Raw genomic sequence first — 18,046 nt, 5'->3', positions numbered from 1 at the left:
ATATTAGTTTCAGGTGTACAATATAGCTATTGGATATTTTTTTACCTTACAGTGTGATCATCCCACTAATTCTAGTAATCATCCGTTCTTCATGCTCACCAAGCAACACACTCTCTTTCTCTCTTTTTCTAACTCTCCCTCTTTCTATTCTTTCTCTGTCCCTCTCAGCACTGTACCCACCCCTTCCGTCTCTCTCTCTCTCTCATAGGCGCTAGTTCTGAGCCCTATTTATGGTTATGTATTTAAGGTTCTTCATTTCCTCACAATGGGATTACTAATGATGTTAGTAAACATACACTTGCCATTGTCAAAATACAGTTCAGCTACACTGATGCTGTCGGTTTAACAGTAACGTCAAGTGCATCAGTGGAATTGTGGTAAAGACCCACAATTATACACTGAAGTCTAAATAGGATGACTCATCTGAGAATCACCTAAGAAAGTAAGAGTTTATAACGTGACACTTGGTTGTTTCTTGCTTTTAATAGAGAAGAGGGTTTTATAGAACTGCATATTTCTTTGGAGTCTGTCTTGCTGTTTTGTTAGAAATTGCTAATGAATAGAGTCAATAAAGCTATTTGGCTACTTTTTACTCCAACTTTTTTACTCCATATAAGTTTATGCTCAAAGTTCTATTGCTTCTGCATCCTATAGAGCTGTTCCTTAGAGTTTAATCTTGAAAGGATGCCTGACCTTCACACATAGATATTCAAGGTTATGACTTTTCTGGTCTGTAATTGCATTTTCTCTTAATTTATTTTTTCTGTAGCCCAATGCCCTTATTGTTTATAACTACTTAGTTTACTTATACCAACTATCAACTCTAATATTATCTTCATAATTCTTTCTTAATTAAATGTCAAATAACAGTGAATTTATGAGGAATATAAAGTAAATACCTTATAATAAAGAAACTTCTAAGGATATCTTTCTTTTAAATACAAATGTTATGTGTTGATTTTGTGTATGGTGACAGATAAAGGTCTAAGTTCATTTTTTTGTATGTGTATAACTAGTTCCCCCAACACCATTTGTTGAAGAGACTGTCCTTTCCTCACTGTGTAGTCTTGTCACCCTTATTGAATATCATTTTACTGTATATGCGTGGGCTTATTTTTGACTCTTTATTCTGATCCATTGGTCTGTATGTCTATCTTATGACAATATCACACTGTTTTGAATACTGTAGATTTATAATACGTTTTGAAGTCAAGAAGTGTGAAGCTTCTATATTTGTTCTTCTTAAGATTGTTTTAGTTGTTCAGATTTTGTGGTTCTATATGAATTTTAGGACTATTTTCTTTCATTTCTGCAAAAAAAGCCATCGGGATTTTGATAGAGATTGCATAGAATCTGTAGGTAATGTTGAGTGGTACGGAAATTGTAGCAATATTAAGTCTTCAAATCAATGAACACAGAATTTCTTTCCATTGCTTTGTTTTCTTTAATTTTTTTTCCTGTGGTGTTTTGTTGTTTTCAGTGTATAATCCTTTTTTCTCATTGGTTAAGGTATTCTGAATATTTTATTCTTTTTGATGCTATTATAGATGGGATAGTTTTATTTCCTTTTCAGATTACTTGTTGTTAGTGTGTGGAAATGTAACTGATTTTTGTATGTTGATTTTCTGTCCTGCTATTTTGCAGAATTTATTAATTCTAACAGTTTTTGTGTGAATGTGTGGCATCTTTATGGTTTTATACATATAAGATCATGTCATCTGCCTAGAGAGATAGAAGCTTAACTTCTGAATTATGTTTTGTTTTAGAGTAATTTCAATTAGGAAAGTGATAATTTTCTTTGCATATTTTTTAAAGCCTTTTTTTTTTTTTTACTGGATATGACTGCATTTGTAATTCAAAAACACATTCTAACAATTAAGGCCACAGTCTTCCTTTCTGTGAAAAAGGTATGTAAGTAGACGTTATACCTTAGGGCGTCATAAATAGTTGACCCTTACAAAGCTACTTTATGAAGTACATATCAACAAGATAGTCGCTTTAGAGAAGAGAAAACTGAGATGGAAGCTTATAAGACTCACTTATATGACATAATTAGTAATGCCATAACAGTTTCCTCATCCACATACCTTGTAGAGTATATGGGCAGACTATGCACTTTATCTTAGTGTCACATTTTCCTTGGTAATTTTTCTTTAATTCTTTTACTAATAAAGTTTGCTCTTTATATCTGAGCATTAATCCACAAATGGCTGGGAAAATGGATGAAAATCTTCTGTTAGTAGGAATTAGGTAGCCTGGGACAACCTCATGTACTAGGAAAATGGAAAAATAATTACCACAACTTGACTATTGTTTGTACTTCTTGCATTTATAAGCAGGTGCTATATATTTATTAAATTTTTGAATTATATGTTATATTTATTTTTTTATTTTTAGAATCTTTTATTTTTTATCATATTATTGTTATATTTGTGGATTAACTATATTTCTTTGTTTTAATTCTACTTTAGGAAATACAATACCAGCATTCTATGTAGTTTAGTGGAGGTTTCAATCATTACAGAATTTATTTTTAAATTGTTGTGAATTCTAGCTCTTTTCATTGAAACACACTCAACTCCGATATGACTAGCATCTAAACTGACTTTATTGAGAAGCACATTGTTTGCATCCATAAATCTTAACACATTTAAACTTTTTAAGTGTTCTTATAACATTATATTTATCAAGTGCCCTTCTTGATTCGTGAAAAGTCCTGAATTGTGTGTTTTTGACCAATGAGCATTTTTGTTTTGTTCTAAAGTTGCTTTTATCAGAATAAATATTGCTTACTCTTACTTTAAACTTATTTTGCTGTGCAAACATAATTTCTGTGTTTCAAAATAAATATTTATATTGTATCAGACTCTTTTTATAGCTTTGTTTTGTGTTATCAAAGTCATCATCTTTCTTTTTTACATTTAAGTTAAGATATGCAAAAGCATTGGCAACTTACTGAGGATATGATGAGCTGCCGGTAGCTGTTGGTCTCTCATATGGAAATATCTCAGTTTTTATTTCAGTCTCCGTCAGAGGGAAGAAACTGTTCTTTCACATTGTTGTTGAGTAAAAGTTTAAAGATGACTGGCTGCAGCAGAGAAATTATTTTTGGATTAAGGATACTTAAAGCATCCTAGGTTCATGTAGCTCATACCGTGTCTTACAAAACAACAGGAAAACCCGTTATAGAATGACTCTGACCTTGGCTGCACCAATAAGCTAATTACACTCTGCTTTTTGCCTTTGTTGAAATGGCCCTAGAGATATCAATCATACAGATCTGAAGGCTGTGGAGCTGATAATTTGCTATTTCAGATGACTAGTAATTACTTCCAAGAAATTAGACAGGCTTAGTAAGAGAAAAATGTAATTGCTTTTCCAGCAATTTGTACTTATGATCAACAGAAAAGAGAGAGTAAATAAACATCTACATCCTGTTGGAAAATTTGAGTCTTCCATGATTTTTTAAAATATATTTTCACTGATTTCAGAGAGAAAGGGAGAGATAGAAACATCAATGATGAGAGAGAATCATTGATTGGCTGACTCCTGCACATTAGACCGAGCCCGCAACCCAGGCATGTGCCCCCCCGACTGGAATCGAACCGGGGACCCCTCGGTTCGCAGGCCGACGCTCTACCCACTGAGCCAAACTGGCCAGGGCGTCCATGATGTTTTTTATCTTTCAGTTTTGGGGGGCTTATTTTGAGAAAAACTTTCATTGTGATTACATTTTGGTACCACTTTTATGGATTACTTATTAGTTAAGATTTTTTTCAACTTTCCCATGGAATAATTCAATGTAAACTGAACTTAGCCTCAATTTACATTGAATATGTTGATGGAATGTTTCATGTGGTCTCAGAGCCACATCAACAAGGTAGCGACTGACCTGAATCAAAATATGGGTCATTTACAAGTTGGCTACTGGCCCCTTGGGAAGGGATGGCACAGGTTTCCATGAGGAAGGACTTTATACAGGCCAGTTATTTATCTCCGAATCTTGTGATTCGGTTAACCCTAGTGATCCCATTAGGTATAGTGAAAGTCTTATGAGAGACATAAAAATAAATTATTTAGAAAGGGAAAGTCTTTTATAAAATACAAATACATACTCATGTCTAACACTAAAAGACTCAAGGTTTTAATTATGATGCCCATACCTTTCATTGAAATTAAAAATGATCTTATACTTTTTAGGAAATAATAGATGTTATCTTTTTTAAAAATCAAATATATGTATTTTATTTTTATTTCAGCATGTGGAGAAACCCTACAAGAGTCCAACGGCAACCTTTCCTCTCCAGGATTTCCCAACGGCTACCCTTCTTACACACACTGCATCTGGAGAGTTTCTGTGACCCCAGGGGAGAAGGTAGTTTATAATATCGAGAGTTCTCTTTTACTCTCATATAAGTGCAGAGGTTTATCTTTCAAATTTAATTTGCTTTATTTTTTATTCTTGTTTAATTAATCAAATAAAAGACTAAATAGTTCAAAAAATTATAATGGGTTTTAAAAGATTAAACATTCTATTTTACCAAAATATACAGAATGGCCAATGTAAAAGTAAAAGACCTATTGATAATTTCTTTATCAAATCATGCTCATTAAAAAGGAATAAAACATGATACAGAATGTCATTAAATTTATCTTCCTGAGGATGATCACATGAGTTATTATCTAGAAACATCACAGCACCCTTGTTACAAACATTCTTTTTTTTATAAGATTGTGTGTTTCCTGGAACTAGAGGACAATTTTTCAATATATTGGAAAATTTAATCAGTAGGTTAAAAGTCAGAAGCATGAAAATATCTAATTTTTAAAGTACATATGTTAGAGACAAAATTATGGAAGAATATATAACAAAACAATGCTTATTTATCCTTGTTGGATTTATATATAGGTTTCATTTCTTTTTCTTTTTTTAAAAGAAATATTTTTATTGATTTCAGAGAGGAAGGGAGAGAGAGATAGAAACATCAATGATGAGAGGAAATCACGGATTGGCTGCCTCCTGCACATCCCCTACTGGGGATCAAGCCCACAATCAGGCATGTGCCCTTGGTCAGAATCGAACTCAGGACCCTTCAGTCCGCAGGCCGACGCCCTATCCACTGAGCCAAACCAGCTAGGGCTCATTTCTTCTTTTATTTTCTATGATAAGCATATATTGTTTTATGCAGGAAAGACATAATTTATTCATTTATTTTTTATTTGTTTATTTGTTAGTTAATCCTCACTAGAAGATATTTTTCCCATTGATTTTTAGAGAGAATGGAAGGGAAGCAGGGAAGGAGGGAGAGAGGAAAAAAATCAATATGAGAGAGACACATTGATTGGTTGCCACCTGCACGCACCCTGACCAGGGCTGGGAATCGAACCCAGGTGTGTGCCCTTGACTGGGAATTGAACCCACAACCCTTTGGTGCTTGGGCCAACACTGTACAATAGCAGCTAGGGTGGGAATATATCATTTAAAAAATAAAAGGATTGTTGTACAACAGTGTGAATGTGCTTAATGCTACAGAACTGTACACTTGAAATGGTTAAAATGGTAAATGTTATGTTATGTATATTTTACCACACTAAAAAAAAAGGGAGATTGTCAGTGCATGTGTGTGTCTTTGTAGGAGTAAGCCTGCCAAGGTAAAGACAGAGTTCTGTCCAATCTGAGGCTGTTTTTGATGTTGCACAGGACATGCTGGTAACAGTCCAGGATGTGCAGCTGAGAATGTAGCTGTGTTGAGCTGATAAAAGCATGCAATATCGATTCTTCCATCCCTCAGAACTGATTGATCTTTTAACAAGGATAGACTTCTTACATATTGAATACAGTTAGCATTTTTTTTCTTTTCCTATGTAACCCATTTAAAAGCTATCATTTGACTACTTTAATTTTGAAAAAAAAAAAAAGTCTTGTTAACCACTCATCTAACAGTTTACACATATGGGGTCAATTTACAATATAATGTTTATATTGGCAAAGGCACAGCTTAAATCTAGCAATTGCTGTATAGATAAATTGTTGATTCCATTAAAATGTGTCTTCTGGTGTGTGAAAGAAATCCTTGCTATCAGGAATCTTATGCACATATATCAAGGACAAGGCCTAGTGATATCCTAGGCGAGCTCTGAAAAATAGTTGACGAAAGCAAGATACCACTTATCATGGATTTGCAGAGATAAGAGAGCTCAGATCTTGGAGTTAATGCAGTTAATTCAGAGAAACATGGAGAGCACTGACTGAAAAAGGAAGGAGGAGGACATTTTTAGCAGCATTGCAGAGTATCATCTAGAGAAGTTGCAACTGATTGGATATAAAGTTGGAGTGGGAATTAAGGAAAGGGAGGAAGAACATACATGCATAGCCCATGGACACAGAAAACAGTGTGGTGTAGGTCAGGAGAGAGGGGGGCAGAGGCTGGGTGGCGGTGGGCGAGGGTGGGGGAAATGGGGGTTATCTGTAATAGTGTCAGCAATAATAAAACATATATACTAAATATAACAAAATATAACAGAAAATTAATTTGTACCAAATGGGATATCTGCAAACTGTTTGCAGCAAAGTATATAATCACTGAATGAAACCTCTACTAAATTATGTAATGTATATATATGACTTCAGAAATAATAAAATCTATTACATTTTTAAAAGACCCTGTGAGTAGTTGGTGATGATAAATCAAAATTTTAAAATCCAGATATCACATATGTTTAAGCAGAAAAATTATTTTCATAGTATAATTTAACTCCTGTTTCTCACCTGTCATATAGTTAATCCCTGATGGAATTAGAGATCTATCTGAGTCAGACAAATAGTCTGTTGTAAGGCAGGGCCTTGAACCAAGGCCACAAGCTTCCTTGTCCATTCTTTACATTTTAAAGTAAAAAATCCTTTACTTTGACATGTTGATTTTCCTGAGAAAATTTAAAGTTGAGCCTATATTGCCCTAGTAGCTGATTAAGCTCAGTGGGTAGAGTGTCCGCCTACAGAGTGAAGAGTTTAGGGTTTGATTCTGGTCAAGGGCACATACCTCAGTTGCAGGCTCAGTCCCCAGCCCCAGTCGGAGTGATTGCGGGAGGCAACCAATTGATATGTTTCTCTCACATCCATGTTTCTCTCTCACTCTCTCTCTCCCCCTCCTTCTCTCCTTCCCTCCCTCCCTCCCTCCCTCCCTCCCTCCCTTCCATTCTTACTTTTTTTTAAAAAAATCAATGGAAAATATATCCTTGGTGAGGATTGACAACAACAAAATCGAGCCTATATTTTTTGTGTTTTCCAGTATAGTTAGATTAAGTAAATTGGATTATGTTTTTATTTCATAACTGTTGTAGCATTTATATTGTGATAGATGCCTGAATATGTATCATGGAAATAATAATAATATAGGAGAATCTTAACAATACTTCGGATTATTAGTGTTTTCTACACATTATCCAAGTAAGTCCTTCGGATTTAATTGTGCTGAGATCAGCTTGATATGATGACCTCCATGTTACAGTGAAAAAATTCATTCAAACTCAGAAATTTTAAGTAAACTAACAAACTGAGAAGCTAGAAGTTTAAGCCTGGCTTTCTGACTCCCAATCACAGACGGCTTCTAGTTGTAGGAAAAGATGCAAACTTTTCCCTTTAGCATGATACAGTTCAAAGCTGAACAAAAATGTAATGATCAATTATTCCAGGAGTTAGCACATTTTTTGGAAAGGATATACAGTAAATATTTTTAGCTTTGCAGGCTATACAGTCTGTTTCAAACACTCAGTTCTATTGTTTAGTCCTAGAAATTATGTAAAGTAATGTTTCCAACAAAACTTTCTTTATAAAAACTGCCTGAGGGCTGGATTTGGTGCATCGGGCATAGTTTACTGATCCCTGTTCTGCTCCTAGTCTTATTTCTGAGAAGAAAACTGTAGTTTCCCTAGTGAGTTTATAAGTCTTTCCTAAGCTGCTTCTGGATAAAGGCCAGAAATCTGTTTAATTTACTGCTTTTGATTCTAATATCTCTTTCCAAAAAACCACTTCATGCTATCAGTATAATTGACAAGATTTGTAACATCTTCCCCATCCTCAGCACAATAAGGTATAAATGTTCTAATTGATCTTTCTATGGTGCTCATGGAATTAGTTTAGGTAACCAATAACATCTTCATCATTCTGACAAAAGTTCATTGATTAATCTTCCTCTGAAGACTTACAAACATCTGGTCCCTAGACTATTGATCTTTCTTCAATATTCTTCACTTTCTTTGCATCATTGGACAGCAAAGTTTTTAATAAGCAAACTCCACCACAATTGTATCAATTTAACTTCACAGAATAACAAATAAGACTCTTGACTGATAAATGGGAAATTTTAAAATTTTCCCTTATATCTCCCTCAATCACCTGTTCCAAGGGAACTATGGGTACATCAATAAATGGTAATACTTATCATAAGAAATAAAACATCTATATAATTGTGCTCAGTAGTTTTTATTTTGCCATTCTTTGGGAAAAGATGCAACATATTTGCATAAAATAGTATAATATAAAACAATCAAGTATTTTCCAGTGCTTATGGTTTGTAATTCATGTATGGATTCTGCTAGCAACCTTAGGAAAGGGCCAGCATTTTACTTCTAAATCAGAGCCCTCCGATTTGATTTTTAGAAAATCTATCTTTATTACATTTTCTGCTTTGAAAGGGCTGTGTGTTTTATATTAAAGTAGGCCAGTTTTGTTTCTCTATGGTGCTTGGCGTTTAAAATAGAAGTTTAAAAACAAGATAGGAAACTTTTCTCTTTAGAGTTATTCTCCTTCCAAATGTGTGTGTGTGTGTTCCAGACTTCAAATATTAACTATTTGTTAGCAATCCAAACACATTGTTTCAATTCTGAATAAAGTTTGATGATATACATAACTTCCAATTTAGCTCATCTTTTTTACCTCATTGAGGAGGAAGTTGAATTATTCTTACACTAGTATAAAACTCCCCTTTAAAGCCAAGAGGGAAGGCACAGAATAAGCCTTGGGGCCTACTACTGTTCATGTCTGTAGTCTAGCTGTGCCAACTCTGCTGTAATAAATGAATTCTTATATGTTCTATACAGACTTGAATCCCTTGTGATTGCCATAAGGGAAATACAAATGCAAATGAAACTTAACACTGGTAGTATTCCCTGAGAAAAACCAGAAATTATTTCCCAATTATGTCCTAAGAATGACTTAATGCTGTATTGGTATTCAGAGATAGAGGAGAAACATTTTGGGATCTTCAGAAAAAAATAGTTCAGAAATAATGCATTTTGATAATCAACTGTTGAGGATTATTTACAAAGAAAGGAAATGATAAGTCCTTTATCCTTGGCTATTTTGGACATTTTTGTAAGCATTTTTGAAGGTATTTGGAACGATAAAATTAGATGCAGGAGAAGAAAAGCAAAGATAAAAGAAAAACTATGAATAAGGTAGATAAAAATAAATGAATCATTTTCTTAAAACCTAATTATGCCACATCTACTGTATTACATTTTTTAAAGTGTGTCTCTATTTTTACATCCTTAGTAGATTTCATCTCATTGTAATCTAGAAAGTACATTTAAAGAAATTTAAATGCATTCAATTTAATGGTGAAATGTTAATGCCATTATTAGGTACAATTGACTTTCATTATAGTTTGATAAATTCTTAGTTTCTATCTCTGTAAAATAATTATTTACATATGCAAGTATAACCAACTTTGCTGTACAATATTATGGGTGATCATTGTGATGCTGAGATATAAGGTGCCATGAAAAATATTTATTGTTATTCTGTATCTTCATTCTTGGAAAAAGTGAGCTAGTTAAGGATTGGTTTGTCTTAATTAGTACTTAACTTTCTGTTAAATATCAAGAAAGGAGAGAAGTACATGTTTTCTAACACAACAATGGTAGTAATTTCTTGAATATGGATTCAGGATTGATTGATATATCTTTTTCTTTCTTTTTTTAGTCATTCCTTGAGAGTTCTCTTACATCTAGATTTTTATATCATCACAAAAAGATTCTTTGTGTATTGTTACAAACTATAGTTTTATATTAGAGGCATTTCAAATACTTATATTTGTTGCTTATAGCCAAAGCCTTTTTCATTTTCGGGAATAAAGAACAGGTTAATCAAATGCCTCAATTATCTTAGCTATTTTAAGCAGAAAAGAGTTAGAATGAGTTGTGTGTTTTTTAAAATATATTTTTATTGATTTTATCAAGGAGGGGGGAGGGAGAGAGATAGAAACATCAATGATGAAAGAGAATCATTGATCATCCTCCTCCTACGTGCCCCATAATGGGGATTGAGCCTGCAACCCAGGCATGTGCCCTGACCAAACCAGTAATCAAACCATGACCTCCTGGTCCATAGGTCAACACTCAACCACTGGGCCATGCTGGCTGGGCCAGAATGAGTTTTAGAATATAAAAAAATATTTTCCAAATGCACTTTTTTCATCAGGTAGGTGAGTTTCTCATTAGTTTGACTCTTATTTGGATGTAATGAAGTATTAAAAGAGTTACATATTTGAAAAGTAAAGTCTTTTTATAAAGCAGTAAGGAAATTGTCTTGCCAAGAGCTGTTCTTGAATTATCTTCACGAAAGCAGCAGCATTTCAAAACAAAGTACAGAATAAAGAATCATGTGCAATATCTAACTTGAAAGGTCTTTGAATATATATATTCTTGGACCTAGAAAAGCATAATGACATCTGCCTTTGATTATACTTACATGGACAAATTCAAATTCTAGAGCTGTTCTTGAACATTTCAACATACACAATAATATTATGTTCTTGGAATATGGCACATGGTGGTTATTTTTAACATGATTATATATGTCTGGTCGCCTTTGAAATAAATTATTAAAAAGAAGACATTTATGGCAAAATCAGAATTTTCATGGTTTAAGTCATGTTTATCTTAGAAAATTCAAAATAAACTATATGAATAAAGGTTTCTGTTTGTTTCACAGTTGGTCAAATTTACAGAATCTGTGCTTTAGTTGCTAAAATGTTTGTGCTTTTATATTGTTAAACATAGTGAGAATGAGAAAATCAGGGTTGTGTGTTTTGTGTGTGTGTGTGTGTGTGTGTGTGTGTGTGTGTGTGTGTGTGTGTGGTGTTTGTAAAGAAAAATAAGAGAATACTAATGTAGAAAAAAAATTAGCATGTTTTCACAGTAGCCCTGGCCTCCTAACCTCCAAGAATCAAATCACCATGTGCAGTTACAATCATTTTAACTCGGTGCTGCTTTGCTTTGTTTTGCAGATCGTTTTAAATTTTACCACGATGGACTTATACAAAAGTAGTTTGTGCTGGTATGACTACATTGAAGTAAGAGATGGGTACTGGAGGAAATCGGCTCTCCTTGGTAAGAGATCAATCACCTTCTCTGTGGCCATGCGTATAGTCTGTCCTGCCTAAAGACTATTGATTCTTTCAAGAGTCATCTTAGAGTTAAAATTGTACGTGACCAACATATTAATTTTATTATTCTTTTTTAAACCACAAAAAACTACTCACGACAAATAGATAAATAAGTAAATTGATTTAAACCAGCTTCAAATATGAGGTAGTACTCAGATCTGATTTAGAATAATGACTTAGAGTAGCGTTCACATCTGTTATGCTTACAGTGACTACTCATCACAGTGTTTCTGTGGTTTTAATTTTAAAACCATAGTTTTAATGAGAAAATCAGGTAAATTGTGTGTGTGTGTGTGAGTGTGTGTGTGTGTGTGTGTGTGTGTGTGTGTGTGTTTGCTCAGGCAGCAGAATGTGAGCCGTTAGGTACAGCAGTTGGTAGCTGGTTTCCTATGCCAAGCACATTAGCTGGTACTGTAAGCGACACAGTTTTGCTTCTCAGAGAGTTTATTGTGGCTGGGAAGAGACATCTGTAGTTTGTGTCATAAATCATAGCTCAGATCTGATGCTCAGGGAAGTCTGCTGCCAACGTGAAACCACAGACCACACCATTAACTTGCATGAGGCATTTTCCTGTTGCCCTGCTTTACATAAAGGTGAGAGCTGCTGGCATGGCAGCATCTATTGATTTTTTGGATTGTGACTTTACCTTTATTCTTAGAGGTAGCTTTGCTCAGTTGCATTTATGTACCATACAGATCTTTTTTCTTACCACCTAAAACCTATTGCATGGACACTGTTATATTAAAAGTGACAGCAGCCTTAGGAAGTCCAAGAGAGAGCCCTGTAGAAATGTTTAAAAAGTGAGCAGACATAAAGATTTGAACAAATTGAGGTTGAGGAAAACATTGTCTTGAACATTTGGTTTCTTAGCCTAGATCAGGGGTCCTCAAACTTTTTAAACAGGGGGCCAGTTCACTGTCCCTCAGACCGTTGGAGAGCCGGACTATAGTTTAAAAAAAAACTATGAACAAATTCCTATGCACACTGCACATATCTTATTTTGAAGTAAAAAAACAAAACGGGAACAAATACAGTATTTGTATTTGCATGTGGCCCGCGGGCCGTAGTTTGAGGACCCCTGGAGATGAAGCAATTTGTGAGGCATGAAAAGAAAACATTTCATTGAACTCATATTGGAGAATCAAATGCAAATTAAAACATCAAGCGCACCATCAGCAGTGCGTGGTGTCTGAGGGCCCACACTGCCCTGGTCGGATCCGAGTTTTCATGTGGAAAGCTCTCCCCACTATTTCCTCCAAAACCTTTCCTCTCTTGGTAGTCACCAGACCGGCAACATCAGAATCTCTTGGAAGGTTGTTAAAAATGTAAAAATTTATGTCCACGCCATCCCTCCTGAATTAGAGACTGTATTTCACAGACTCCCTGGCAATTCATAGGCACATTACAGTTGAAGAAACATTGCACTCTTTTACATGCCCGCCGTGTGCTTTGCCAGTTAGAAGACAGTCCCTCACCTGTTCGCTGTTACTATGAATTTGTTTCACGTTGACTGCCGTCTTAAATATACTAAAACCATGTACAACATCATTGCGAGGGGCACGCAAAAATGGATGACAATGTATTGTTTGTAGAATAGTTTCATGTGCGTTGTCATATTTAACCATTTTGTTATCTCATTGAATTTTACCGCACAGTGGCAGACATACAGTAGGTAATGAGTATTTGTGGAGGGCTGAGGGAAGAAAGCAGGCATGACAGGATTTATTATATTCTTTGGTATTGTTCTTGCCAATGGATACACAGTTATAAAAATGTTAGAACTTACGTTCCATTTTTCTGATACTACTTGCCATTCTGCCTACTAACACTGCCGATTGTCGCGTTATAGATGAGATGGAGTGTATGCAGTAGCATGAGATCCTCAGAGCAGCGTGTCAGCCCCTCAGATGAGTTATCACTGAACCTGGCTAGACAAGGAACTCCACTTTGAGCTGAGGCATAGCCTTAACCAAGTTACTCCCCTACGAATGACCAGACTGACAATTTAAACGGGCTTCTCAGCATCATTTGTATTTTTTTCTTTTCTTCATAGAATAATATTCCCCACCTTGATGTCCCCACATGACTTTTTACAAGTATGTCTTTTGAGCTAGCTATTTCTTCCTTCTACAGAATAAAGATACTGACAGTTGGTTAATCTGAAGATATGTTCTAATATTTTATAAATAGACACAAAGGGATTGGTTTATTTATCTACCACTAATAAGTAAATATTAAGGTGTGGTTATGGTTCTAGTTACTAAGGATAGAGATAGGAACCAAATCAGGTTGGTGATATATATATATATTTACTTACTGTGGAAAGCAATTAGAATACAGAGTCATATTTAGGAGTCTCTCTTTATTGTTTTATTTCGTTTAGGCAGATTCTGTGGGGACAAATTGCCTGAAGTTCTTACCTCTACAGACAGCAGAATGTGGATTGAGTTTCGGAGCAGCAGTAATTGGGTAGGAAAAGGCTTTGCAGCTCTCTATGAAGGCAAGTCCCATTGAGTTTTACAGGTTACTTCCTCTAAGGAGCTCTTAATAGAAATATGCTTTCTCTCAAAAACATACGAGAATAAAAACAAAAAAAAATACAAACTCAGTACAGTGATATTGTAGCTGTATTTTAATTATAAGTTTTTGAAACTTTGTGTTATAATATTCACAAGGATGATTTTTAATAAAAATACTTGGTGAATGTAAATTGCATTTTTAGTACCATTGATGTAGTAACATATAAATGTACTCAGGGATGTGTACTGGGGGAAAAAGGACACGAGTTCTTAAACTGCAAATTTTTTTTTTCATGATGATATTAGAATATTGTGAAGAACTTATCCTTTTCCTTCGTATTGAATTTGTGTCTATTTGGTGCCTGTACTGCTGAAATGCTCTGCTAGAGGAAACTGCACAGAAAGTAATTGTGCAGTTTGGAGCACGCTTGGTCTAAAGGAGCGGGTCAGCATTCAGGGAAGAATCTGCTGTGCGCTTTGTTCTATCCTCTAAGACAATACAGTGGCATTGTGCTCCTGCCTTGCTCTGCTCCTGCCTGGTTGTGGGTGGAGGAGGCCCTTCTTGCTCCTGCCTCTGCTCGGACAGGAGTTTAGGAAATTCAGAAGACAGCAGACGTCTGCTTCCCTTAAACTTTTAAGTAAACGGAGGCATTTTGTTCCAAAGATTAACTGCATGGCAGTGAAAAGGGTTATTTGGACGGAGCCACAGATGTTGAGCACATGACGCTAGCCCACTGCCAGGGACTGGAGTTCTGTGCAGCTTCTCTCCTGATCAGCTCTTGTACCTGAGGTCAAAACTCGAAAGAAGCAGCTCAGGGAATCACAGAGCAGACTCACACGAAACTTGTAAAATCTCTCAAGCTTTTAAGTGTTAAAAATATGCTTTTTATTTTGAGTAAAAGTGTGGTGATTAAAACAGCACATATGCCTGTGCTGACTACTATCTAATATTTATAGTTAAGTGGCTAGAATTTGGGGGGCTTTTTTTTTTAACCATCTAAATTTTTACAACAGTATAACCGGCCAACTTTGATTTTTATAACCTGGTCTTTATGGAATTACTCAGCTACAGGCACTGAACTAAAATGTTATTTTTAGAAGAAAATGAAATGTCATGTCCAGATTTACTTATTTATTTTTGCTTTCCCCAGCAATCTGTGGAGGTGAGATCCGTAAAAATGAAGGACAGATTCAGTCTCCTAATTATCCCGATGATTACAGACCGATGAAAGAATGTGTGTGGAAAATAATGGTGTCAGAAGGCTACTATGTCGGGCTGACCTTTCAGGCCTTTGAGGTAAAGTCGTTTAGGCAACCTTCTTGGAGTGTACGCTCTATAAATGACAGTGGCATTTAAGGGGATCCTCATTAAATAAGCAAAGAACCAGAGAATCAGCGTTTTAATCAGCCAAGAAGCAAAGGATTGCCTATAAAATGTAACATCAAGAGCCAATGTGTTTTTTCCTCCCATCCTTTCTCTTGTTGCAGACATTTGCAAGAAGATTAAAGTGCGTTTACATTATCTGTGCTATCTGAATCAGAATGTTTGAAGTACTGACAATAGTTTCTTCTGACAAATGCATAGGCTTGTTTCACAAAACTGTTTTAAAGGTCCATTAAAAATAGAACTTTTATTTCTCTTCTAAACTAAGAGGTTAAGAGGTAGACTGTCTTTTTTGTTGTTTGGGGGGAAATCCATTTTTGCCATGACACAGAAAAGTGTTTCTATCAAAAAGAGGGATTTAAGTGTTCTTAGGAGCTTCTGCCTTCATGAAAAATATTAATGGAGGAGGAGGTCAGCACCAGCATCACGGTGTTAGATGATGCAGATTAAACGAAAGGCCAGTCAGAATTCTGGAGCAAAGTCTGGGCCCCAAATGACCAAACTGGCTAATGAGTCATTTTTTGTGAGGTCAAAGGAACTGAGGAATTAGAAGCCAAGTGATAGGGAAGTTATCAGGAACTTCAGAGTATGTTTAAGGCAAAAATCAGTCTAGAAATTGAGAGCCCAAGTGAAAAGGGAAGGAATGATGAGATGTGGTGGTAGGTCCAGGCAGGGGGTACCAGCTGCCACAACTGGAGATTATTACTTCACGGATTAGAACACTGATTCACTGTCCAAGCAAGTTTAAGGCAGTAGGGAACCCCATAGGCTGCCAGGGTGTGCTGAGTGCAGTGACCGTGGTGGTGACTCTGTCCCCACAGCAAGGGCACCAGGGGAATCCAGGCATTACTTACTCAGAAACCCAGAGAACATTGCACCCCCGCCTGCAAGCTGTGTAATATATTTTTTGAGACTCACCTCTACCACTTTGCATGTACCATTTAATTTCCCAAGGCATACATTTTTTTATCATGAAAAAGTTATCTTTTCTGCTGTGGTCATGATGTTTATGCTTTCAACCATTTTGCATGTTTGGAAACCTTGGTTCTGAGATCATTTGATTCACATTTGCATTTTATTATTTTAATGGAACAATAAAATTACAAATAATATTATTCAAATTAGAACATTGTATTGTTAACAGAAAACTAAAATTGGGTAGGATTCGCCTACTATTTAGAAAACAGAATAACTGGTTCACTGAAAAATTATCTACCTAATAACCTCCTTACTTATATGTTGTGATATTGCAAAAATTAAGCAATGGACTGTCTTTCAATATATAATCCAATGATTTATGGAATTTTATTACAAAAGTGATGTCAGAAAATGCATTTATTCCATGTATCTAAAAACTAGGATAGTACAAAGGACAAGTAGGAAAGATTTACATCTCAAGCACTTAGAACCATGCCTAACAAAGAGTAGTTACAATAAATACTTGTTGATTGAGTGAATGAATAAATTACTACTAAGCTTTAGGATTGAAAAAAATTATGTCATAGTTTGGCTCACACTACATTTATTTATTATCTCTAGTTTCTGTTCTTTCTCAATTTTGATTTATTTTCTTTATTTTTAATACATTTTTATTAATTTCAGAGAGGAAGGGAGAGGGAGAGAGAGATAGAAACCTTAATGATGAGAGAGAATCATTGATCGGCTGCCTCTTGCCTGTCCCACACCGGTCACGGAACCCGTAACCTGGGCATGTGCCCTGACCAGGAATCAAACTGTGACCTCCTGGTTCATAGGTTGATGTTCAACCACTGTGCAATGCCAGCTGGGCTGATTCATTTTCTTATGTCTTTTTTTTCTCCTTCATTTATATACTAGGCATATTTGAATGTCTAATAAGCCTCTCATCTTTAAATGACTAGAACCAAACCTTTGATTGTGTTGTCTTACTCACCAAGCCACTCTCCTTCAGTCTTCCTCATTTTAGTATTTACTATTTCAGTGTGTCTCTATTTACTCAAAGAATATCCTTAATTTGCCCTAACTGGTTTGGCTCAGTTGATAGAGCATCGGCCTGTGGACTGAAGGGTCCCAGGTTCGATTCCGGTCAAGGGCATGTACCTTGGTTGTGGGCATATCCCCAGTAGGAGGTGTGCAGGAGGCAGCTGATCGATGTTTCTAACTCTCTATCCCTTTCCCTTCCTCTCTGTAAAAAATCAATAAAATAGATTTTTTAAAAAAAAGAATATCCTTAATTCTACTTTTTCTCTTTAACCCCGAGGCCAGTCTATCAGCATATTTCATTTATTTTTTTCTTCAAAACACGTTCCATATATGACCTACTTTCTGGCCATCAGTCTGGTCCCAACACTGCCCCTTCTCACAGCTCTATCCTGGCCCTACCTATCCTGTTCTCCACACAGTCAAAGTGATACTTTTATAATGTCAGACAGATCATAACACTACTCTGCTTAAATTCTTTCAGGGTTTTTGCATTATGCCTAAAATAAAACACAGATTTAATTATCATGGACCAAGGTGTGCCACAATTTGGTCCCAAGCTCCTCCCTCTCTTTGTGCCAGCCCCTCTGGGCCTTCCTTTCTTTCCTCAAAAATGCCAAGTTTACTCCCACGTCACGGCATTTGTCATTGATGTTCTTCAACTTCTAGATCAGGGGTGGGCAAACTTTTTGACTCGAGGGCCACAATGGGTTCTTAAACTGGACCAGAGGGCCGGA

At 35.6% G+C, this 18,046-nt stretch overlaps 1 protein-coding gene across 1 annotated transcript in view; it reads left to right on the top strand.

Moving 5' to 3' along the window:
- The window catches only part of TLL1 (tolloid like 1), a 126,456-nt gene that overhangs the window by 63,993 nt on the left and 44,417 nt on the right, over positions 1-18,046 (top strand). Inside the window, 4 exon segments of the mRNA XM_014456162.2 lie at positions 4,260-4,375; positions 11,289-11,391; positions 13,831-13,947; positions 15,118-15,263. Of these exon segments, the coding sequence (XP_014311648.1) occupies positions 4,260-4,375; positions 11,289-11,391; positions 13,831-13,947; positions 15,118-15,263 (482 nt within the window).

The sequence above is a fragment of the Myotis lucifugus genome, unplaced genomic scaffold, assembly GCF_000147115.1.
Source record: "Myotis lucifugus unplaced genomic scaffold, Myoluc2.0 scaffold_1, whole genome shotgun sequence".
NCBI classification, from domain to species: Eukaryota; Metazoa; Chordata; class Mammalia; order Chiroptera; family Vespertilionidae; genus Myotis; species Myotis lucifugus.
The sequence above is the reverse complement of the archived record's forward strand: the minus strand, read 5'-3'. Positions and strand labels throughout refer to the sequence as shown.